Source organism: Perissodus microlepis, chromosome 13, assembly GCF_051167445.1.
Source record: "Perissodus microlepis isolate ML-2025 ecotype Zambia chromosome 13, ASM5116744v1, whole genome shotgun sequence".
NCBI lineage: Eukaryota > Metazoa > Chordata > Actinopteri > Cichliformes > Cichlidae > Perissodus > Perissodus microlepis.
The window spans coordinates 9668889-9693355 of NC_140473.1; the positions used below are offsets into that span (position 1 = coordinate 9668889).

The 24467-nt window shown below is 41.7% G+C and overlaps 1 protein-coding gene across 3 annotated transcripts in view; it reads left to right on the top strand.

Moving 5' to 3' along the window:
• Nucleotides 1–33: 33 nt before the first annotated feature.
• Nucleotides 34–24467, top strand: part of arid4b (AT-rich interaction domain 4B) — a 37026-nt gene continuing 12592 nt past the window's right edge. For all 3 annotated transcript variants that reach the window (XM_084949665.1, XM_084949666.1, XM_084949667.1), the window contains exons 1-9: nucleotides 34–243; nucleotides 2559–2607; nucleotides 12955–13065; nucleotides 16699–16764; nucleotides 17098–17188; nucleotides 20236–20315; nucleotides 20460–20551; nucleotides 22529–22670; nucleotides 23839–23918. In XM_084949665.1, the coding sequence (XP_084805791.1) occupies nucleotides 2602–2607; nucleotides 12955–13065; nucleotides 16699–16764; nucleotides 17098–17188; nucleotides 20236–20315; nucleotides 20460–20551; nucleotides 22529–22670; nucleotides 23839–23918 (668 nt within the window). In that variant the 5' untranslated portion in view covers nucleotides 34–243; nucleotides 2559–2601. The remainder of the gene's footprint in view (nucleotides 244–2558; nucleotides 2608–12954; nucleotides 13066–16698; nucleotides 16765–17097; nucleotides 17189–20235; nucleotides 20316–20459; nucleotides 20552–22528; nucleotides 22671–23838; nucleotides 23919–24467) is intronic.

The window sequence follows — 24467 nt, forward strand, 5'->3', positions numbered from 1 at the left end:
AGTATACCCGTCAATCATTCTCAGGAGGAGGGGGAAGGATCACAGAAAGAGCTAGGCTAGAGGAGCTACTCAACAAGGCAAACAGCAGCTCTGCGAAAACGACTTTTACCCATCCGCATCCAACATCAATCGGTGGCCAACGGACGACGTTTAAATCTGTCGTATTTTTCTCATAAATGTTCCTATGGATTACTAATCCACTTTCGTCGAAAACCAGAGGTGTTTTTCAACTTGACAGCATAGGTAAGCCTGCTTTTGTTCGGCAGAGCCGTCGCTATTTAGAACATTTTACTAGCTTGCTTCCCTGCTGCTATCAAGCCAACCTTGACGTTAGCTAACTTGTTAACTAATGCTGTGTTGTGTTTAGGGAGGGTGGTTTAGAGGAATGAATGAATTTGGCGACAGGGCAGTAGAAACCTGCAGATTAAAAAAAGAAAAGGAAAAAAAAACTTGTTCAGTTCGATAACAAAGTTAAGCCGTAGCCAGCCAAATTAGGCGGATGAGCGCAGTGAAAGGTTATGCTACTCCGTGGCTGAATAGTTTCAAGTGTGCTGGACAGGCTCCGGAGTGTTGTGTTGTTGAGCGGAGGAATCCTCGGGGAGGCTGTCGTCGAGTAGCGCCTGCCACGGTGCTCGCGAATAGCCATTTAAACAAAAAAAAGTGATATTACCCGAAACAATCGGTGAGTTCTTATTAGCGTGACGAGATCTGTCGAGCAGCGGGCGGACGATATAGTTAAACGGAGGTAAAATGCATTGTCAGGCTTTCCTTTTGTGCCACCAGTAACGTCTGGCTCCTCACGACTGACTTGTCCAATGTAGGTTGGAGCTACCGTGTATCAAGGAACTCGCCCATTTGATCAGTTGTGGGGATAAAAATCAGCTCAAAGGTTATCCATATTTCCCCACCTACTGCTAGTGATGACTTGTTATTCTCGGTGTTGTGGGTGCTTGACCAGTATTTTTCTGTGATTATTATTATTATGTTACGTATGTTAAGTAACAAACCGCTTGGACGTGAATCACTAGTGGAGAGGTTTAAATGAGCTCGACGCTCTAGTTAATCACTGTAGCAGCTTTTAGGACAGGAGAAAAGACTACCGAGTCTCGAAGCTTGTACGAGTGTGTTAACGTTGTTGGGAATGGTGCTAGCGGTGGTGGTCAGTCCACTCACTCGCATCGGCTCGGTCTAGCAAATTGTCTGGGGCGGATGACATTGTATCCTCCGTGAACTAAACCAAAGGAGGAATGCGACCTTGGCTTGCGTTACAACAATAAAATTGTGTGTTGGTGGTGGTGATTGTGGGGGGGGATTAATGCGATGTTGCTGCGTTGCAAGTCTTCTTCGAGCTTGACCTTGTTGCGAACCGTTTCGTCGACTTGTTTCTTTGTCAGGAGCAAATCTCCACTCATCGCTGCTCCGTGAACGTTCAGCGAAATGCCACAGTAGAGCATTCCGTTCAGAAAGTGACTTCCAATCGGTCTGCACGGCCGAGCTTCACTTTTTTTCTTTTTTCGGGGGGGCTCAACTTGACGTGTTTTGTACTACCAGGGCGGTGATATGACATATCTGTAAAGGTTTTTGGGGTCTAGCTACCGTGTTATTATCTCGCTCCCTCGCTCTACATTTATATATATTTTATTTATTTATTTATTTATTGCTGTCGAGCGCACTCTCCGCAGAGAGCAGTGCACCGACACCGAGGGAGAGAGAGAAGCGAAAACGAAAATGGATGGTCTCGGTGCAGTTTTCCTGTAACAAAAAACACAGCGTTATCCCAGTCTCCGATGAGAGAAATGGCCGTGACACGGGCAGGTGAATTGCGACCGCGGTTCCCTGGATTTTCCCAGTGTTTGCCTGCTCAACTGTTCTCCTTTTCTAGCTTACTGTCAGCTACAGAAATGGCGTCATCCTCTGCTGTAGCGTTGGTATAGTCAGTGCAGTGCAGACAGCAGGCACACCACGCTGCCATGTACTCGGAGAAACGAGCGCCGTGCGGCTGTTAACACTGTCCATCACTCCATTAAACAGCTACAATATTATCCATCTGTGCACACAAACAGACACACACACAGAGGAAGCCTTTGCTTCGAGTAGCGACTAGTTACTTTGTTTGTGCTCGCCGTTCTTAGTCACAAGCCAAGTCTGGCTGACTAGCGCTGACTGACTGACTTACAACAGTGTGCGCTGGGCATTACATAAACGACTTTAAAGGCTCTGCGAATGAGCGATCAGCCTGCCACGGTGTACTTTGCAACACATATTATTGGACTGGAAAGCTCCCGTACACACACATACACACACCCTTGTCTGTCTCTTTCTCGAGCAGATGTGTTGCAGGATGTAAAGAAAAGAAAGATGTCTCGTGTGCAGTCGTCGATGTTTTTTCCCCAAGCCGTTTAAAGTGAGCATCTACCGCCCAGCTTTTTCTTCATTGCATCCAGCAGTGTAGCAGAAGAAGTGATGTCATCATAACATAATCGTGTCTTGTTGTGGCAGACATAAGTTGGCACTCTCTGAAATTTCTAACAGCTTCTCCTACCTTTTTGTTTTTCCAGCTTGGGATCCGTTAAACTGGTCACCTAGAGGACTCATAGAGAGATGAAGGTATGTTCATTCATTTTTTTTTTATCTTGCATGTGCTCAGCAGCACGGGGAAGCTCCCATTAGCTCTACTACTTCTGCAGCTCAGTTTCATTCAGCTCTTATGTAAACACGACTTAACCAGAGGAATTAAACTGTTGGATCTTCCTATTAAATGTAAATGTAAACACAGTGTCCTGGATAAAGGCCAGACTAATACAATTGTTTGATGTCCCCGATGTTGAGTTTCTAGTGTCCCCAGCTTGCTTTGCAAATGCAAATTGAGAATTGTAATATTAATGTTGTGCTTTGTTATGTGTTGGCATTGAATTATAAGACGAGAGGGCGTGGATGTGAAGTGATGTATGTGTATGTGGCTCTAAATTTATAGCAAAGGTGTGGCTTGTGAACTTCATGATGAGATTTAAGAAAAACTTGGTCATGACATTGTTTTCTTCAGCCTTATTTAGCCTGAAAAAACACAGCTGTCTCTCTCAGTGATTTGAGCTATTTATTCTCGTGTTATAGCTGCAGTTATGACTGCAGGCAGTGTCTTAACTTATCATTTGTTGCCACGTGAGTCATTATGCTGCCTCGTAACCTGCAGAGCAATTAGTATAACGCACATGAGTTTTTTGTGTTTGTTTTTGTTTTTGTTTCCTGACTCATGCAAGGTAATAGTGATGTGTGAGGAACATAAATCAAGTAGAACAAGAAGTTGCCAGGCTTTGTGATCGGAGAGTTGATAGTGGCCACATTACAAGCAGCTCTGGTAATGATTAGCTACTTTGTTATGCTTATTGCGGTTAATCAGACTAAACCGCCACCCACTAATAAACATGTCACCTTCAGCCAAATTATCCAGTTATTAAAGTGCAAGCAGAAAGAGCAGGGGGATACAAAGATAGATGCCACTTTGATATGTTTGTCTACATCCAAACTCTTTCTGTTGGTTGTCCTAGTGGTAACGCTAACTTATGCTACTGGGTGGTCTGCGATTATATAATGACCTATTTGTGTGGCGAGAGGAGTTTTGATTGCCGATACTGGAAATGCACTTCAATAAGCCAAGATGCACACTGAGGAAAAACGTGGCTTTAGCAGATACCGCCTGACTCGCATGTTATGTTGGCCTTTTGCTGCTTAATTTCCCCGACGTCTCTTTGAATAAAGCTAAACATATAAAAACTCATGAATCATGGTGCTATTAGTAACTGTGACCATTTTGCAGTTATTGTTGTTTCCACTTGGGTTGCAGTAGGCCTCTAGTAGATGATTATTATGCTTAAATGTTCGCATCCACGCGTCAGCTGAAAGCAGTGATGTTCCCACACTGACATTTTCTGTTTAATGTTGTAGCATTTGTTGTTTTCACAGCGCTCTGAGTTTGTGTGGCTCTATTGATGCTAGAGGAGTGCTCACTCATTTTACCACTGTGTGTATGAGCATCTGCTCAATGCCTAAACTGTAAATTGCTCTGTAAGTAGGACAACTTTTCATTATGTTCACTTAGCGTTATATGTCACTTAGGCTCATGGTCTGCAGGCTTTCTTCACCAGCTGCGCGCACACACACACTGCTGTAATACAGTGTGTAAGATGAAATGCTGTAAACATTAGACCCATTATAAGAAGTTAGAAGTGTTGGATGTTTGTTTAAATCCTTAATAAATTTGTTATAAAAGAAGTGGAATACATTAAGCTTCTGCTTTTATGTAGTAGTATCAATAGCAGCGGACCACTCTAAATTCAACCACAGTCAGTAATATTAAGGACATTCGTCGCTTTTGTTAATAACAACAAAAGGGTTTGATTGTGTGTGAGTGTAAATGTGTAAAGCTTAAACTCACACAACAGTGAAAACGTTGATTTTCTATATATTCTATATGACAAAACAACACTACAGGAAAAGTACTTTTCCGACTTTATTTTCATCACAGTTTGATCTTATAAGGAGGAAGTTTTCCATATTTTTCAAAACAACTTTGTCAGTGTTTTTATTACATGGTCATAAAACTGGAAAATCGATAATAAAAAAAAGCATGGCTTGCAAACTGGAGGTGCTGGGTGTGTAAGAATGAGGCAGGGGAGGTCTGATGAAAGATGTTTTTGAGTTACACTCTAGGAATATCAGGAGAGCTCGGCTTTTAAGTTTGACCATCCCCTTTTAAATCTGTAATTTATAAACTTGAACTGCAGTTCTAGTCCAGAGTTGCTCTGTTGTGTCAAAGCAGTGAGTATGCAGACTTTGCTGTTACAGTGAAATTAGTTATTTCTGTGGCCGTAAACTGTATGCAGTGCAGTCATTTGGTTCCTATTTTTGCATTTGAGAAGATGGACTCAGGAGGTCAGGTACAGTAGGCTGTCCAATGTGCTTTGAACAGGCAAAAGTACACCTCATGATCACATTTAAAAGCTATGGTTCACTTTTGGTTAGTATTATGTAGATCTGGATACAAACAATATAATCATTCTTTGTAAAAATACAGTAATTTTTATATGTTTAAAAAAATGCATAAAGTAAAAGTAAAGTCAGCCTGTTCATTCAGGAGTTTTAGCTGTACTTAAATTTCAACGTTGTATCTTTAAGTGACATTCACTCAACTGTTATTATTACGTCATTTGGGTCCTGGTCTCGGTAGCGACACTTAAAAAATAATAGCGCAAGTAGCTGCGAATGTAACCAATTATACTGATTATACTTTTTTACATTTACACTCACTTAGCTTGATTTGTAACTCAGTTTCAGTGTACCTTTCATTCAACATTGCTGAGAGATTTTCAGTTAATACTTTGTTAGGAATACTTTTGCTAGTATGTAGATAAGTTTACCCATAGAGCTGTAAACTGTACAGTTTTAGTTGAGATGAAAAGTTTTCCAGTCTGTTAATCTGATGTTGAATTGTACCTGTTGATCAGGGTTTTATCATCAAGGGTCTGTCCATATGCTTTATTAGAAAAAGGGTGTCTGATAAAGACTTATTTAATTTTTTTTAAATATTAAAAAAAAAAACTAAATCAAAGCACTGAAATTCTCGAAGTAGATTAAACTGCTGCTGATCGCACAGGAAGCGTGAATATGGTGAATGCCCTAAATGTGGGGGAGTGAGTGCGTAAACAAAAAGTATTAAGATTGCAATTTTTTTTTCTAGTTCAGAGCTGCCATGGCATTGCCAAGGCAACTCCTGCTGAAGCACCAGTCACTGGAATTGTGGCGACTCTGGTTTGGACAAAGAGGTGATTCACAGCAGGATTATTGTACGTGTGAGCTAGGCTGGGAGGGTGCTTAATTCTTTCCTGCGTGCCTCTTGCATGTTCCTTTGTTTGGCCTGTGAGCACCACAGTACAGTATAATGGGTGTAAAACTATTGTTTATAATATTTCAGAGATGCTACAGTCATTAAAGCATTGTAATTCTCTTGGATAAATATAATAGATTTTAGATTTAGATGTGCCAGTAATCTTAATAGACTGAGACATTTGTGTTTTATGTCATCCTATACAGCCTAAAATAAAATAAACCTAAACTAAATCAAACCACATTCAAACTAGCATGTGTGTCATTTTACATTTCACACATGCGCAGTATTGATTCACAGTACTCTGGGAAATGGCAACAGTTTCTTTATTTATTAATTTTTTATATCTCACAAATACAAAGTGTGTGAGTTTCTGTGATGGTGTGAAGTGGAAAAAAGAAAGAGACTCTGAGATCTGAACAGCAAGCAGCTTCCTGTCGTTTCAATTTTAAATCTGATCTGGGTTCACATCATCAGAGTTCGGCTAATTAACAGTGGTTTTTAATATTCTGATACTGTATTTCAATGAGAACAGCTCTACATAAGTCATGTTTTAAATATATAAAAGTATGTAAGTAAATTAGAAAGTATTCACAATATGTTTGCCAGGTTAAGCAGTATTACTGTTTCATAGTTTGAATTTGTTGTGGATTTGAAGTCTTAAAGTGTCGCCCACACGCACGCACAGCCGGCACAGGTGTTTTCACTTAAAGTGCCTAATTAGAGCTCTTCTTCTTAGAGGACAGTGTGGGCATCTATAAACTGTTTGATTGACAATACACTCTATTATATTTTTCTAGACCTTTAAAAATGGTATGAATTGTCTTAAATTCTTTTTGGATGGGACCTAAATGATTTTTAGTCGCATCACTGTGAGATTTTCATCAGACAGTATCTGCTCTTCTGTTCGCTCAACCACACAGTGTAGCTGCATTGTTCAGGCCATGCCTTAAAAAACAACCTGTTAATTTTTATATGTGTTTAGAATGGTTACTGGTAACAGTAGGCTGTTACGTTAGCTAAGTTAACAGTTGCAGGTCAACCCTAAAAGGGAATAAAAACGTATTCAAATGACAAAAGCCCCAATGCTTTGACCTAAAGGTGGCGATGATGAGGAGAAGGCCTTGTTAGCTACAGGAAAGACAAGAGACAAATCATGTGACTCTTGGAAATGAAGTCATGTCAGGAAAGTGTCCTGTATGTCAATGATTGTTCAGGAGAATGCTCCTTGAGTTAAAGTAGCATTAAAAATGTAAATTTAACTCGTATATCTGTTTTAATTAGATTACACATAATAAGATAATGCAATATATTGCATCGTCAATTATAAGTTAATCACTCATATATATTTGACTGCAAGTTGAATCAGCTCAAATAATTGCAAATATCTGTGTGTAGTAGTGTTTCATTTGCAACTTTTTTTTTGTCATCGTCTTTATTTCTTTTGTTGCAATTTGTGGCTAGTTAAATGTTCAAAGACAGTGAGACAAAGAGCTGAAAGACTTTAAAAAGCATTGTTATTTGTCAATTTTTTTTTATTTATTTTTTTAAATTTCTCTGTTGTCTTGGCACAAAGGGGAATTACATAACAAAAACACTGGTATCATCTTTTGGCCAAATTGCTTTTTTAAACATTAATATCAGCCCAGAATTTCACAGTTGGTGATTTTTTTATTTTTTTTATTTTTTTTTGAAAAAGTCTTTTTTTGGTGCAGAAATAATCTGTCACGCGATGTGTCTTGTTGTATTTTGAATTTTTGTGACTGAATTTGTGGTCAAGAAGAATAAATGACACGGAGTCATTGGTGCACCCTTGGTAGATGAATAATATCTTATTAAACTAAATACTAGATAACCTTTTATTGTCTGGCAGTATTTGGGCATTATTTTTTTTAAACAAATAAATCATTCATGGCTTTGTGAGAGCAAGATTAACCATGCTTCTGCTGTTATAGGCTACCTTACGCTCTCCATGTTGGAAGTGGAAAGGAAACTTCCTGGGTCCTCTTCCTCTTTTTCATCTGCTGCAGTGTCTGCACTGATGAACTAAACGTACCTACACAGGTCTGCTGTTCAGTCTGTGCTGCACAGTATGCAGTGTGGTTGGTATAGTGCTACACTGACCCACCTTTCCGTTTCTCTGGGTTGCTTTTCCATGAGAAGAATCAAATTTGGAGTTGGTTTTCTTTTTTAAAAAAGTTCATTAGTTGCCCTGATGTAGATTTTCTGGAAATGCAAGAAATGATGGGCTGTAGAAATCTATGACAGCATGTAGAATACAGCTAGATTACAAAGTTTTTCTCTAAGCACATCATTGTTGCTAACTTTTTTTAATTCAGCATAAATGAACTTGAGAATATGACAGAAAGTGGAAGCATATTCTTGAATAGGATGGCTGGACTGGCTTTAATGGTAGAGAGTGATATACAGAAGACTGCGTGTGTCCAGAGTCTGTGGGCTTTTAAGAAATCCCTGGAGACTTACCAGTGTCCCTATAAAGTGAGGCCCTATGTATGCATTACCTCCCCACCACACCATCAGTACTGGAGCTTTAACCTTTTGATAGCTGCCAGGATTTTTATTTTATTGTTACTGAGTTGTAGAACGAAAATGCTATAGTCACTAAGGCTGTCTAAGAAATGCGCCATAAGCAGCAGCTTATTTTCAACCATGGAGCCGGCTGTTAAATTTTTCATGACCCGAGTCTTTATTGAGTAGAAACTGATCTCATTCTGCTGCTGTCAGTGTCACTCCAGTCTGCTTTATTTTTGGTTAAAGCGGCGATGATTTCAAAGCTCTGTCTTAATGTACCGATATCTTTTGTTTTCTGACCAGAACAGCTTAAACGTCGAATAGGTTTTTGGATGATCAGTAATCAGTGAAGCACTCATACTCTATCCGAGACAGAAGTACTTTATGACCAATAACAGTGGTGCACCTTCACCTCTGGTATTTCTTTTAGATGGCTCATTGTGGGGGGGAAAATAGCTTTTAAGGCATGATTACACATAAGGCTATTATCCTGGGTGTGCATGTTTGACTGATAGCCAAGTAGAGCATACTAATAATTACAACTTGGACATCATTATTTTCCCTCTCGAAGCCAGAGTGCAGCTTTTGGAGGAGTTGGTGCGTATTTCTATGAAAAGTAGCTGCAGGTGCGTTTTGTCACCCCATGCCAACTCACATTTGTATGTGTTTAATCAAGCACATGTGCCTGGAGAGTATTTTCCACATCAGTAGCGCTAGGTGAATAGCCAGAGAGCTGGTCTTGATTGTAGTGCTGCTGCTATCATCATGCTGACTTTCTGCATGTAGTGGCTGAAGTGGCGCTTAAGGCTTATCATAAATACTGTTCAGTCCTTTTTTTTGTCCCTTTTTTATGACAGAATCTTGGGAAAGAGCCGCTCTCATTAGGTGCATGATGTTGTTATGGGTTGACGAGAGGATGTTTCACATCCCAAAGGCATAGGAATTCTACCTCTTTGAGTTTAGTCATCTTGACTGGTTGATCTTCTGAGCGGGGGAAACAACACAAGATCATTCAGCACTGGCAGAAGCAATGAAAATAAAATAAATAAAAGTAGTCAGTGTTTTTTCTCCAGACAGCTGTAGGCCAAATAGCAATCTAATCCGAGGAATGGAGTTTTCTTTTCATAGTTGTGGTTCAGTGCAGGGTGGCAGGGCATTATCAGTGGAAACAACAAACTCTCCTCTGTTTGTGTTGGAATGTGAGCATGACAAATGTAATTCAGGCCTCAGTAGTGTGTTGTTAGCCCTGTCTGGTTAGGTTGTGCATATTTGGCTAGCGCAGCTGTTGAGATAACCCAAACTGCCCTTTCTGAGTCCCCTAGCATGACTTCTCCTTTTAAAAAAAAAAAAAAAGAAAGAAAGAAAGGAAGTGGGTTAGTGCGTAGAGGACAAAAGGAGACCTGTAATAGTATGAAAGAGGAGGCTGAACACTGGTCTGAAGACTGTAGTGGTACAGCTTTGTGGCACAGCCGTGACTGACAAGAGAGTTGGTGAGACAGTGGAAATGGCTGCTGCGTCATGTAAACCCATAGTTGGCTAGGGCCACTGGTGCTCAGGCCAGACTGCTACAGACTTATGAGGTGTTTATCGGAGAGGTAGAGAGGCTGGAGGGCGTTGGACTCTGCCCCCGAATCCCATCTGTCAGAATCCCAGAGAGTGTGGAGACGAGGCCGCCTGTTCTGGTTTGACTATAAAAAGCTTACCAGCATTTCACATAAAAGATGCAAATTTGCTAAGCTGCAAGCTTCAGTTATTTTTGTAAAGTTTCCAGGAGAGTGATTATTTCTGATGATTATTTGAAATATCACCTCCTGTTGTTACATATTAGCATACTATTTATATACGGTATACAAGGGATGGCAGACTCGCTTTAGCTAATAGGCCACATATGGCTAAAATGAGCTGCAAGAGTGAAACGATTGTATAATAACCTGTCTTTCTTTTCAAGTAAAGATGTAAACATTCAGAATAAGAATAATTAGAATAAGTGCGGTTTCAACAACACGTCTTATTAGGACCGATTTATCTCCAGGCCGATATTGTCAGCTTTATTATTTAGCTATTTGTTGATCGTTCTGCATTTATAGCGGTTGGTAAATCATTTTTTTTTAAAGAGACTGAAGAAACACTCTACGATGTTACAAGTACTGATGTTGCATAGTTTGTCCACTAGAGGGCAGCCTGCAGATTTCCTGTAGGCAGCACATGGGGTTTGAACGCCACAGACACGACAATCAAGAGTATAAACGGGGAAATCTGTTTAATGTTTTGTGTTTCTGAAAGGAAAAATAAATAAATATAATCCACTTGGAATATCAGATTTTTAAATCTCCAAATATCGGTATTGGATTTAAAAAAAATCATATCTGTCAGGCTGAAATCAAGAAATAATTTGTAATGCGAGCCTGTGTAGTAAAGTTAAGATATTAAAGCTATGACTGTAAATTTTACACTACAAGTGGGCCAGATTAGACCCTGTGGCAGGCCCACACCGGCCTGCGGGCTGCATGTTTGACACCGCTCACATATACTGTTTCTACCCCCTCATGGTAGATTGGGTTAGAGAATTCTGGAGGGATTTTGGGGGCCATATATCCAACCATTTGTATACTGAAGTGAAAATAATCTTTTCAGTGTTTAACTCAGTTTGAGTGGTTTGAAGACAAAGTTAGGCAGGCAAGGTTGAGATGCTTTGGAAATGTGCAGAGGAGGATAGTGGATATTTTGGACAAAAGATGTGGAAGATGGAGCTCCCAGGCACGAGAAAAATACGTAGTAGATGTAGTGAATGAGGACATGCAGAGGGTTAGTGTGGGATGGGGGCAGATGATCCGCTGTGACGACCCCTAAAGGCAGCAGCCGAAAGAAGAAGAAGGAGGATTTTAACTTTACGGCACAAACTAATTAACACCATGTCCTGAAGACAGCTCTACAGGCAATTCTAATGCAGACCTACATCTAATAGCAATAAAAACCCATTAAAGTGCAGGCAGTTACATGTTTGACCACTAATTACTGATAGTTAGAGCAGTATGAGTGTTTTCTGTGTTTATAATGTCTTCACTGCTCTGCCTAGTTTGTGTGATATGGTAGCAGGAAGTTGTCAGTCTGTCACTTGTTTTTGCTTAAACAAATCACACACGTTTCAAAGGCGAGATGCAGCCAACAGCACAAGGCGCCGTGCACCTGCAGAACGTTGAAGTAGCAGCTGCTTCTCCCAAAGCCGCTGTGCTCGTTTCTTCTGTGCACTCCATCAATGCAGAAGTCCTCTGAGTTTAGTTTTTTCCCCCATTTCCATGTCACTCCATGGAAGCAGGTCATTTTAGGCATTTCTGAGCTCGATAGGTTACAATAAGTTAAGGTTCTAATTAGGATTGAGATTTGTAAAGCTCACAAATTACCAAGCATCCTGACAGGATTAGGACTTTGGAGCATATCAGGCCTGAAAAAGTGGTTCGGTCATGACACAAGTATGTGCCATGGTGGACTGCATGCAGCTGGCGTTAGCAATTAGTTCCTCTTCACTGCTTCAAGTACAGCTAACCGCTGGTGTAGTTTTTAGCTGGAATGACAACCTGTGCACTCTTTGCTCTCCTCGTGGGAACAATGAACAACTGTTATGAACAGCCCCCACAAATTATGTGGTTTGAATCTCTTAAAGCGTAGAAAATGAAAATGTCGCGATAAAAGGGAAAAAAAAAAAAAGGAGAGGTGTGCATCTCACCAAGTCTTACAAGTTATCATCTTGTCGTGTGAAATTGAACAGGTACAATTTGCAAGGGAAAATGGTTTTATATGGTAATGAGTAATGAGCAGAACCAACTTCCTGCTGTGAATAACTTCATTTGAAATTGATTGTTCTTGTTACTTTTTGAGCATCTCCATTCCATCTGGCGCTCATTCACTTATTTCATTCAGACAAGATGAGAGGTCTTCTTCTTTTTCAGTGTACTGCAGAAGTGCTACATGTGTTTGAGCTGCTTTCCTTGCTTTCAGGAGTAGCAGGAAGTGTGGCCCACTTTGGTTCTTATTCTAGAAAGATGTCTAAATATACCACTGTTAGGCTGGGCTTTTTTCCTCCAGTCTAAGTGAAACAACCTCAGTAAATTCATCTTCACACTGTATGAAGCACAAACATCATCTGCCCCCATCTATAGACAGAAGGTCTGCTTTCTCTGTGTACTCTACCCTCTGCAAATCTGTTCTTGGAGGAAGCTGGGGAGGGGGGTGTTGAACCATTGATGACACAAGATGGTGCTATGTGTTTCGGATAGCTTCTTCTTTGTAGTCATCAAAGCTGTAGTGAAGTAGCCTTTTTGTTTGCTCCCTCAGAGGCTTGTTTTCCAAAACCCAGAGCAGATGGTATGTGTATTCCATGGATGAATCACTGAGCCGGGTGGGTTTTTTGCGTCGTTGCCCTGGACTCTGTTATGCCTTTATGTGTGCGTCCTCCTGCTTTAGCTTTGTGAATACACCTGTGCCATTAAGTTGTATTGTATTAAAAAGGGTTTGAACTCTGTGTCATTTTTTTATTTCTTCAGACTCTGGAGGAGCCCCCCTACCTGACAGTAGGGACGGATGTGAGCGCCAAGTACCGAGGGGCTTTCTGCGAAGCCAAGATTAAGACTGCCAAGAGGCTAGTCAAGGCCAAGGTAAGTCATATTTCAAAGTGCTTATGATCCAACATTAATATTTAATTATCTGTCTGTGTTGTGTATGAAGTGGATAGCAGCCGGGCCGGGGGGGTGCTCTTGTCTTTGTGTGAAGCGGCTACAATCAAGATCACACAGCACTGCTTTATTGTGCATCCAGAGCCGTTGGTTTGGACACAGACACATTATCCAAAACGTTCCTTCAGAGCCCGGGTTAGCCTGGGATAATTGGATAAAGATCCTTCTATTAGATAATAGAGTCTGCCACAGTCAAACCAGGATTAGTTTCTTATTTCCAGTGTTGCCAGAAATCCAGCTGTGCTGCTCACACGCTGGAGGCCCACCACCTGGTTTACGCCGTCAGTCAGAGGCCGATCGGGAGCCCAGCTGCGGCAGATGCGAGATCACCCGGTACCCGTTGCATCCTCGAGCGTACCTCTCACCCGGAGCTTCCCTGCTTTGTCACGGTCACGGGAGCAATCGCCGCCTCCCCATTGGTTTTCAGCCCTCCTGATGAAGGTTTTGCATGATACACGTAATACGGTATCTCATTTCCCAGTGGGGCTGGAGCATCTGGATAATACAATAGAGACAGATTGCTTGTCTCTCATTCTGCTGGAGTGTGTGGGAGGAACAAAGACTGGATGCTGGCTTTTTCACTGTGTCAGTGCACTGTAGTTCCCCCTGTAGAGACAAAAGAGCAGAGATGCTCTGCTATTCCAGCACACCAGCTGAACTCATCAAATAACGTCCTCTTTTTGTCTCATAGACGGGGGACAAACACCATGACAAAGTAGACCATGCAATGTTCTTAGTTTAAATGATGCCGGCTGAAATGAATCTAATAGGACAGTCTCAGCTCATAAATTAATTACCATACTAATTAGATGAGAGTAGGGTTTGTTGTTTTTTCCCGGGTAGCTGCGATGTGAATGTGGAGCTCGGTTACACAAATGTTGAAACATGGCAATTATTCCGTGGTTGTTGTGAGTCTGAATATTCCGCTGTAATGAATTTCTTCGTAGCTCTTTGGTTCATTAATCTCTGTCTGCTTGTTTATCAAAGTCGATGTTTGCAGCGTACAGCGCCGGTGTCTTTTGAGTGATTTTTAAGGCTTAGTGGAGGAAAAAAACAAACACGTGGTTAAGATTGAGCTGCGCTAGAGAACACGTAAGACACCGATTAACACCATGTTAGTATCAATCACTGCAGAAACGAAGCACACGCGTTCAGTTAGGACTAATGCTGAGTATATATATATATATATATATATATAAGTCTTTGTAGTATTTTTATATGCATGCAAACAAAAGAGTGTCTCAAATGAAGCAATTGTGAAATCTCGTTGTGAGGTTCTTCTGACTCATTTAAAGAGTAAATGGATGAAGCTGCATGTACTAACAGCTTCGAAGTACTCGTGGAGAACAGATGAACACCAGCTCCTTCTTTTAAACACATTTCCCGGTTCTTTGAGCACTTGCAGACCACACTGAGAGAAAGCCCACTCCTCTTTAGGATGGTGCTGTTTCAGAAATGTCACGCTCAAACAAGTGCTGACTAACTCAGTCGTGTGAATGCCACTCATGATGTAACCTAACCTTCCTAAAACTGATTAAAATTCCACTTCTGTGTATTTGAGGTGCCTCACAAAGTCTGCAGTTTTATCCTTGTGGTTATGTCGCTTTAGCAAAAAAGGCACCAGAAAGCTTCACCATTGCTCTTTTATCTATTTATTCCCCCCCTTTTTAAATGACACTATTTCTAAGCTTCAGATTAGGTTACTGTAGATTAAATATTTATGTGGGTTTTCCTATTTTAAACAGCCAGGTGTTTGACTTTTGGAGTTAAATATTGATATCATTGTCCTGTTAATCTGTGCTCCTGCTGTGTGGCACGAAGCGATACTTCGAGGCAGTTGTAATGGAGGGAAAGTCGATTAAATAGATGCGAACATGTGAGGTGAAGAAAAGCAGATTTATAAAGGCACAAATGGTGAAGGTGTGTACTCTCGAAACATATCTTTTTCAGCATAAATAATAAAATAATGTTGAAATAAACAACATATAAAAATCAGAACAGTGGAGGGCTTTATTACTGTGTCACATCCTTTTAGCTGTTTATGGCCACAGAATCCACCTTTGCTTGAATAAAGCAGTCACTTCTCACAGCTCTCGTTTCCTGCTGGGAGAAAACGGAGCATGAAGGACTACTGGCTCCTCATAAATCTGTTCGCAGCATAAAATTGCTGTGCCGAGGCTCTGTTGTATCAGAAATATGGTTTCATATCTTATTCCAATATTTGTTATCAAGCCTAAGTGGCTGCGCCGTGTGTACGGCTCGCAGTTAGGAAGTCGTCAGAGCGCTCTTTCGTTATTGAAGCCGAGGCCTCGGACAGCGGGAGTCACCCTACCTAAAGTCTGGGGGGAGTCGAGCCTCTTGCCTTCCTCAGAGAAGAAAGGGATTCCTTTATTCCCCCAGTCGGGAATGTTATTATCTCCATAACTGATGAAATGCTACCCGAGGAAGCTTTTTATTTCCCCCCTATTTTATTACCTGACAATCTTACAGTATGCATTTCTTTCATTCATTGTCTTGATTGTGCATTCACAGCGAGACCTTGATTGCTGCTTCTGCTGTTGTTATATTTGAAACTGACTCGAGCATTGTCTGAATTTGTTACCCGCAGGCTTGTTTTCTGGGATGAGGTGCTTAACTTTTTTTTTTTTTAGCCCCCGTTCTCTCCTCTGTACGGCAACTTATTCTAAACTGAATCACAGTCAATAAAAGTGATGCCAGTTTTCCATTATAATTATGTTACAATTTTTTTTGTGCATATGCTCTCAACAAATTACTTTAATTTCCCTCCGGAAACAGAAGGAAGCACATGAGCATTTGGATGTACAAAGCAGGGAGGAGGTTTGCGGTAATAAACAGTAACGCTGTGCAATTCTGCAAATTTTGGTATTGATCCAATACCAAGTAAACACAGGGCCAGTATTGCCAATGCCAATATCAATCCTGATACTTCTAACCTGTAAAGGCAGCTTATATTGGGGGGGTCAGTTTGCATTTCATCCATTTTTCCATTTCAAGGAAAAGTGATCCATTTAAAACTATTCATTGTTAAATAGATCACTTTAGATGCTATCACATTAATGTCGATCTGATACCAATACTAGTGTTGGTATCGATACTGTTGATATTTGGATCCATCTGCCCACATCTACTAAAAAGATCCAGCACTTCTGGTTGCTTTCAAACTTTTGCACATGCTCTCTGGAAAAGACGTGGCAGTAGATGGCTCTTAAGTGCGTGTGTGCCTGCCTTGTGGCCTTTTCTGTCTCACAGTAATGCCAGGTTGCCATGCAGATACAAGATTACCACAGCGTGATCAGATTATGATCTGCTGTGGCTCACTTAGGGGGTGGACGTTGCAGATGTAGAGAGCGGGGGATGGTCAGTTGTTCGGCATCAACTGAGGGTTCAGTCATTGTGTAAAAGTCCTGCAGTATTAGGAGAGACTTGCTGCCTGTGTAAGGAGGATGATTGGTGTGATCCGGTCAGATCTTTAGGTAATTGTTTTGTTTATGCTGTTACTGATTCTACTCTACTGTTGCCTCCCACCTTCCCCAGGTGACCTTTAAAACAGATCTGTCCACAGCTGAGGTTCACGATGAAAACATCAAAGGACCTCTAAAGGTAAGGCAGGAAAGATGGAGACCTATTATTATTATTCAGTATTAGTCATGAATCCCTCCTGTCTGAATTTAAGACTCCTTATTTTTTTTAATTTTTTTATTTTTAGCTTCACTCCTGTTTGTATCTAAGCTACACTTCACCCTCCCTTTGCATAAAAGCGCACAGGGCAGCAAAGCATTAGCTTTGCGATTTAATTTCACTAAATTAAGGGTTTATGTAGCAGCAGTATCATCTTCTCATTACTTGAAAAGACATCATTTAGATTTATCACCACAATATAATAATAATTAGTGCACTGACTGGCAGAATAACAGCGGTGTATCCGTCCCACAGGTGGGTGCCGTTGTGGAGGTGAAGAATCAGGATGGAGTTTACCAAGAAGCCACAATCAATAAGCTGACCGATGCTAGTATATATACAGTTGGTAAGTCAATAACAAGCTGTCTACCTTGCTTCCTTCCTCTCACACTCTTCTTTACTCTACCGCTACATCATAAAAAAACATGTTTGCACTGACAGAAAATCCTGGATGCTGATTTGTGTTTCTTGGACTGCGAAGTTGCTACAACTTTGAGAATTTTAGTCAACATATTAAATAAGGGGAACGTCAACCAGTGGTGCCTCTGCAGTTTTGAATGTGTGCATGGTAGGGCTGCCACAAACGATTATTTTGATAGTCGACTAGTCACCGATTATTTTTGCGATTAGTCGACTAATCAGATCATGCATCCATTGGACGTAAAACGTACAGCTTATTGCACCAGCATGTCTGCTCTTATATAACTATCATTAGCTTACAGCTTTAAGTGTTTAAGGTACGTGCTAACTAAAAATAAAGACAAGATGATAGTTTATTAAATTCTAATGAAATTTGCAGATTGTTTCGGTGAAGTTTAATAAACTCCTTGCTATCTAAAATACAACGGGACATCGGAGTATATTCTCGAGCATCTCACACTTCTGATAATCAGCTGTCTGCTTGACGTTTATTCAGCTGTGTAAAAACTATAACTTTAATCTCAGCCAAACCGATTTACTCAGGAACAAATAAAATACTAAAAAAAAGCCAAACAATAACATTTTTAAGTTATCTAAATGACTTATATATCATGTTTAACCTGAGTAGCGAAAGACGGCGGTGGGTTTGAAAACGATTTGCCGGGAGTCCGGTGTTCTCACGGCTCTAGTGAGCCTTGCCCCCGGCTAGCTATCGAGCTAGCGGGTAACAGACGTCTCCGAAAACGTCGGAGCGCTTTTGAAAATATGTGGTGTCTTGATAAACTGAGCAGATATTTGAGATTTACACAGTTACATTCTCGCCTGAAAATATTTTAAACGTTTATTTTGTGACCCAGAAAGAATAATAAGAGTAATATTAAAACTAACTAGCTGCCGCCATTGTTGGAAACTGAGCTGGGCTGCGCTATGAATTCTGGGACAGAGCTACTTCTTCTTCTTCTTCGGGATTTAACGGCAGCTGACATCCTTGTACATGCAGTGCTGCCATCTTCTGTTTCAGTCCGTTATTACACTCTTAAATCCTACTACTTATTCCTGCGTCTTTTGTGATCTTACAAAGCTTCAAACGACGCGTCGACTATTAAATCAGTCGTCGACGATTTTGATAGTCGATGTAATCGTGACTAGTCGACTAATCGTGGCAGCCCTAGTGCATGGAAAGATTAACTGTGCTGATACTTTTGGCTGCTCTCTTATTCACCTCAGCAGGTAGCTCCACATATTTCATTTGAAAACTATTTATTTATTTTACACCTTATGCCCTTCCTGACGCATCCCCAGTGGGATTTGAGTCTCCTGCTGGGATCATTAGGCCAGTGTGTAAACCACTACTCTAAGAAACCACAGGACAAATACTGGGCTGGACCTACTTTTGCTTTGTGAACTGCCTTAATTCAACAAGTTTTTGGAAACATCGCTTAGAGATTTTGGTCCATATTTACATGATGGCGTCAGCTGCATATCCATGATGTGATTCTCCATTTCCCCATGCTTTCATGTTGTTTACACTGGTTGGTGACCCTGTGTGAACTGTAGGCTTAGTTTCCTGTTCTTAGTTGGCAGGAGTGACACCCGGTGTGGTCTTCTGCTGCTGTAGCAAATCTGCTTCAGGGTTTGATGTCCCTTGGTTGCCTTGCTATCAGCTTGAAGCAGTCTGACCATTCTCCTCTGACCTCTGACATCAACAAGACACTTTCCCCCAGAGAACTGTGCCTCCTGGGATCTTTTCTCTTTTTCAGATCGTTCTCTGTAAACCTTAGAGATGGTTATATGGGAAAATCCCAGTCACTTAAATCACCTGCTGTCATGTTATTGCCTGATTATGTACTAGCATTAATGAGCACTTTAACAGATGGTGAAGTGGCCAGTGGGTGTATTTGGCTAAATAGCGGAAACCAAAAGTGTCTTATTAGCAATTAGTATATAGTTAGCTAAAACAATGGATAATTTAGAGTATCCATGTATGAATACATGAAGTTTAAACTAAACTAATCTTAACACCAGAAAGAACAACCAGAAGAACACTGTGGGTCAAAAAGACGGGAATCACTGTAATATAACACAAGATAGCAAGTGAGAAATGCTGGTGATGCTACATGTAGGGGATGAAGTGTGATATCAATCATTTGCTCTATAAAAAGTTCAAAATAAATATGACAGGGTGGTGAGAACATCAAAAATCCCACATTTTAGCTTCTAACTGAACAGATTTGGTGTTGGGGTTTGTTTTTGTTTTTTTGTGCCCACAGTTTGTAATTGCGAGTCTGTCAAGAGCACACAGTTACATTGTTGGATAATCCAGAGTACACAGCATATAGACTTGCTGCAAAGCTTTCCAGTCTCTCGGCAGCTGCTCGTCACTTAAGAGCACCCGTGGGGGTTTTCTGCGCCTTGAAAACACTCATCTCGGCACATTTTCATTCTTTTCATTCGCTAGTGGGGAAAACAAAAACATAACTCACTGTTGAAGTTACCTCAAGTGTTCCCCTCATTGTTGTCTACAAGTACGTTTGAACAATGAACAACCCAGGGATTCAAGAGACTGTTTTAAGAGTCCTTGAGGTCATTATTATTAAATTTAATGTTAGATTTAGTGCTGTTTCACGTGTGAGTGCATTTTACAAATGGCTGCTCATTTATGGATAAAATATCAGAGAGATATGAATTAAATTGAGACGCTTCTCCTCACGTCTTTATTTTGCTGTTTACTCAGCTCTGTGTAGCAGAGGGTCCTTGAAGCTCGAGTAAATCTGTGAGCTGAAAGTAACCGTGGCTGCCTGCTGGAGAACGTATGAGCCTTAAAAGACGAGCATCATTTGTTTGCAGTATATCTGAGGCGCGATGGCATTTTGTAACTGAGGCAGGAGTCTGTCTGTGCTTGAGTTTGTTTTTGTGTGGGCGCGGGGGTACCGGTGGGCTCGCAGTCTGATAGTTGGTCTTTTATCTCCGCAGTGTTTGATGACGGCGATGAGAAGACCCTGAGGCGTTCCTCCCTCTGCCTGAAAGGAGCGCGTCACTTTGCGGAGAGCGAGGCAAGTATCGCACTGCCCCTCAGTCCCATAAAAGCCTCATCTCTGCTTTCTGGGGAAATGAAGCTCATTTTGTGTCTAAATCCATTTATAAGTGTGCGAATAGAGGGTAAACCTTTTTGTCCGGTTGTGTTCTCTCCACCGCAGACACTTGACCGACTCCCTCTCACCAATCCCGAGCACTTCGGCACACCCGTCATCGGCAAGAAGGGGAACCGCGGTCGGCGATCAAACCCAATGTGAGTATCGTCCACGGGTCTCTGTGCTCAATCCCGCAGCGCTCATATTTAGCTTCATCTTATCAGAGGCCTGTGATGCCAGTGGGAAGGTATTTTCTGTTCCGATCCTCTGCCATCAGAAACAGGCTCGCCCTGCTCTAAGTGTGCTGACAGCAGTTGAAATGAAAGATTTACTCTCATCTCCATCCCCTCATAAAGAGCCCCCGAGGCCTGGAAGGAGAGAGAGCCTGCTTGCCTCATCCAGCTCCTTAATCATAGCAGGCTCCCTGAGTGTGTGCGCATGCATGCTGGAGAGGCAGAATGAGCGTGGCACAGTCCTGCTGAACGTTATCTCTTTTTTAAAAATTATTTATTTAATTTTCCCTGCTTTGAGTCTAATGTTGCAGTGAGTGTTTTATGCTCTGATGTCCCTGCTCCTGGGAGACGGCACAGTTTTCATCGGGGGAATAAGAACTGCTGAGGGTCTTTTTTTTTTTTTTTGGTGCTGGGTATATTCGTAGCTCTTCTCTGGTATAAAGAGGACACTTGGCTAGATAATCTTATTCTCTTGCTAATGGCGCCCAGAGAAGTCAATATTACTCTAAGCATTGATGCAATATTGACTCGGAGCGGTCCCAGCTGCACATTAGCACCTCGGACCTTTTGTTTCTTTAGTGTGCACTAATAGTGTTTCAGCTTTTGAACTGCAGGGATTGGCTGCTCTGTAAAGATAGCAGCCACAAGGCCTGCTTTTAAGTTGTTGTTTAAAAAAGGGGGGGGGTGGGGGGGGGTGTATAGTTTGACTTGTTGGAAAACATGCTAATTTGCCCTCCTGAGTTAAATGAAAGGAGAAATATGCATTAACATAAACACAGGAAACAGAGGAAATAAGTTTATGTAGCTGTGAGTTTGCCAGACGACAGAGAAGGAGTCACTGACTATGCCAAGAAATAGACGAGCTGTTAATTAATGATATTTTTAGGTTGCTTTAAGGCTTATTTTACTTTGTTTTTTAAGGAGCATAAGGAGAGCTGTTACCCATGTTGTTTGGTGGTAAGAGTGCCATCAATCGTCTCCTCCAACAGGAAAAAGCGAGTGTATCTCAGAATGTGTTTATTTAAATTGCTGCCTTTAAAAGCAGCGACAACTGTAAAGCAATCCCTGCAACATCAGTCTTTACAAGTGGAGAAAACGTTTCTTTTTTTTCCCTAAATGAATAATAGTCTGTGCCTCATTGAAGAGTTAGTGTTTTCTTTGTGACTTTGATTCACAGCTTAGTTGTTGTTGTTGTTGTAATAGTAGCAGCCTGGCTGATTTACTGCTCTTGAGTGGTGCCAAATGCTGCGTGTGTGTATATGTACATAGAGCTGTGCTCAGAGCCCCGTGAGCCATAAAAAGAGAAAAGCAGGGTCTGTTTGCCTCTCGGTGCTTCCTGCATGATCACTCAGAGACGAGGCTATCTGTCAGGGCTCTGCCCGAGCATCAGGAAGAGTGTCAGACGGCACACAGCGAGCCGGCTCCTTTTTACCCACCGATCCTAATGAGTGAGCTCATCAGTAGAGGCAACCTTATGTCTCACTGTGCTACATGATAAGACAATGATGGATTGTTAGGTGGAGACTGGTGGAGGTGTTGTTTTTAATCTGAGGAGCAGTTAAATGATGACTTGGTTATCAGAAATCATCTGCCTCCCCCTTTTTCCCTTTTTTAAATTGAGACACGCAGTTTTCTGTAACTGAAATATAAATGGAATACGACCATTCACGGCGCCTCTTTATTATATTATATTGCATATCACAGAGAAAAGCAGCAAATACTCAGAATCAGATTCATTACTTTGGAATGTTGGGCATTTTTGCTAAGTGGCTTTTAAAATCAACAGCAGCTCTCACGTGGTATACTTGAATTCCTGTAATGAAGGTAAAATGGTGTAAATGGTGTAATATATGAATGCTCGCTGTGCCGTTCCATTGAGCAAAGTCTCCCTTCCTCCCACAGTCAAGAGGAGGAGTTGTCCTCATCCTCCAGTGAAGAGGAGGAGAGCGATCAGCGGCAGAATGAAGACCTGTTTGGCAAGGTGGTCTGCGTGGAAGGGGTTCCCACCGGGGACAAAAAGAAGACTACGTGGTATCCTGCTCTGGTGAGCTGATAAGCTTTCCTTCCTTTGCTGCTCTCTGCAGCATCGCTGTGGAGGAACGGGGGCTGCTGCTGCTGCCGGGCTTCCAGTGAAGTCACGGCATTATGCAGTTTCATCAAAATGCCTGCTTATGTAACCTCAGCACTCAGCAGGATTATGTTATTGTGCTAGAATTTGCCTTCCATCAAATGCTGTAATATGCATGTAATAACATTTCATAGCCAGACAGACTTCATGTTCCGACTTGAAGGACGAAAAAGAGCTCGAGTCTTATTTTGCAGAAGAAAAAACCCCCGACTTGTTTTCCATGATGTGTGCGAAATGTCAGACAGACATCAGTTTGATGTCTTCAGTCTTTGCCTATCCATTTCCATCCACCCAGCTGTAACTCTCAGTCACCGTTAGCGCACAATGAAATAGTGACAGGCCTTGTTTGTTTGTGTTAGTGTTACAAGTAGAACTGGGAGAATAGGAGAGGGTGGGGAAAGCTGTCCCTTTTACTGTGTAGTCAGCAGGGGCCCCGCCTACAGGATTTGTTGTTCTTGGCTTGCTACTGACTGAGCTCCATGCTGCCTCCTTGTGACAGTTGAGAGAAGTGCACTGCACAGTAGCCTGTCATTGTTTACACTGCAACCATATGGCAGAGGGGTGGAGTAGCAACAGATGATGCGCGGCTGTGATAGACAGGGGCTCTTTTGGGTGGCCTTGTTATGTAAAAGTTCTAAGACACGAGCGTGCACGTGTGAGCGTATGTGACAGAGCTCGAAATCACACAGCAGGCGTGAGTCATGGACCTGAAGTGAAAGCATCCAACCCCGTGAGCCCGAGTGTACGCAGGCCTGCTGGAAATGCGCTGCTTCCTTTGGGTTAGACCCCGGCAGGAGTAGCAGCCCTCACGTTAGTCCTCCTCCTCCTCAGCTCCAGCTGCTAATGATGCTGGCGGGTGCCCACTCCTCGTCATCTCTCGCGCTTCATCTCTCCGGCTAGTTTGATTTTGTATCATAGGCAGCACATTTTGTAATCAATCAGTGTGCCCTTTTGCTGAAACCGCTTTAGTAATTAAGTCATTCTCTGATACACCCCCACCCCTCCCCTATTCTTCTTCTTTTTATTGCCTCAGCACCACCTCACGTGACCTTTTTCTGACTTTCTCTTGTTTCTGTGCAACAAGGTCATCTCCCCCGACTGCCACGAAGACATGACCGTGAAGAAGGACAACGTCTTTGTGCGCTCGTTCAAGGATGGAAAATTGTGAGTCATTAATAATTCGCCCAAAGCCACATTTACATTCTGTTGTGTTAAGCTGCTTCTGCACTAGTCATTATTAGTAGCTTATCCAGCATAATTTATGACGCAATCAATGAAAAGTGAGACAGAGGGAACTTGGGCCGCTCGTCGGCCACAAAACTAAGAGGTAGTAAAGCTGTGGCGTGCAGATGCTTTGCGCTGGCCCTTGATCATTTATATAAGTTGTTCTTGATTCATTTTTGTTTGTAAGTCAATTTGCACACTAACCATTTAATACTAATGTAAAGTACGGCCATTGTGGCTCTGTCAGATAACATTTGTATTTCTTGACTAAGTAATTGTGCGTGTGTTTAGTGAATGAATTCAAATCTCCATTGATTAGAGGAATATAGGCTCATATAGGCCTCAAGCACACAGCCTTCCTCAGCAGCATCGCCTATTGTTATTTTATTTGTCCTGAGGCTGTGAGTTACTGGTGTGGAGAGGTAGTGTAGCTTCCCTGCAGCCTGCCCTCGGCGTGGAACCACACAGCCAGATTGTTTTGTCTGTGGT